The sequence below is a fragment of the Nestor notabilis genome, unplaced genomic scaffold (genome assembly GCF_000696875.1).
Source record: "Nestor notabilis isolate BGI_N333 unplaced genomic scaffold, ASM69687v1 scaffold24058, whole genome shotgun sequence".
Lineage (NCBI taxonomy): Eukaryota > Metazoa > Chordata > Aves > Psittaciformes > Psittacidae > Nestor > Nestor notabilis.
Window position 1 is genome coordinate 7,098 of NW_009941804.1, and position 314 is coordinate 7,411.

At 54.1% G+C, this 314-nt stretch overlaps 1 protein-coding gene across 1 annotated transcript in view; it reads left to right on the forward strand.

The window, feature by feature from the left end:
• The first annotated feature begins 25 nt into the window (after positions 1–25).
• The window catches only part of GABRD (gamma-aminobutyric acid (GABA) A receptor, delta), a 14,326-nt gene continuing 14,037 nt past the window's right edge, over positions 26–314 (forward strand). The window contains exon 1 of the mRNA XM_010021076.1: positions 26–210. Coding sequence (XP_010019378.1) covers positions 143–210 — 68 coding nt within the window. The 5' untranslated portion in view covers positions 26–142. The remainder of the gene's footprint in view (positions 211–314) is intronic.

Genomic DNA, 314 nt, shown 5'->3' on the forward strand with positions numbered 1-314 from the left:
AGCTGAGCATCACAGTACTGCTTTAAACTCAGCCTCAACTTACACAGCCAACGAGGATGGCAACGCTGCTGGAGCTGCGGAGCTGCCAAGAAATCCGGGAAACCTGGGTTTTGTTTGCCACTGTCTAATAAATGGGAGTAAAATGGAATTGCTTACCTGGGTTTTTCCTGCCCTGGTCCTACTGTGCACCCAGCAGCACAGGTGTATCAGGTAAGAAAATGCCCCATTCTATCCTAGGCTGGCCTTAGAGGGCTGTTGTGGTGGGGTTGGTACTGCCGGGTCTGGCTGCGGGGCCCGCTTTTTCCACGGGGCGG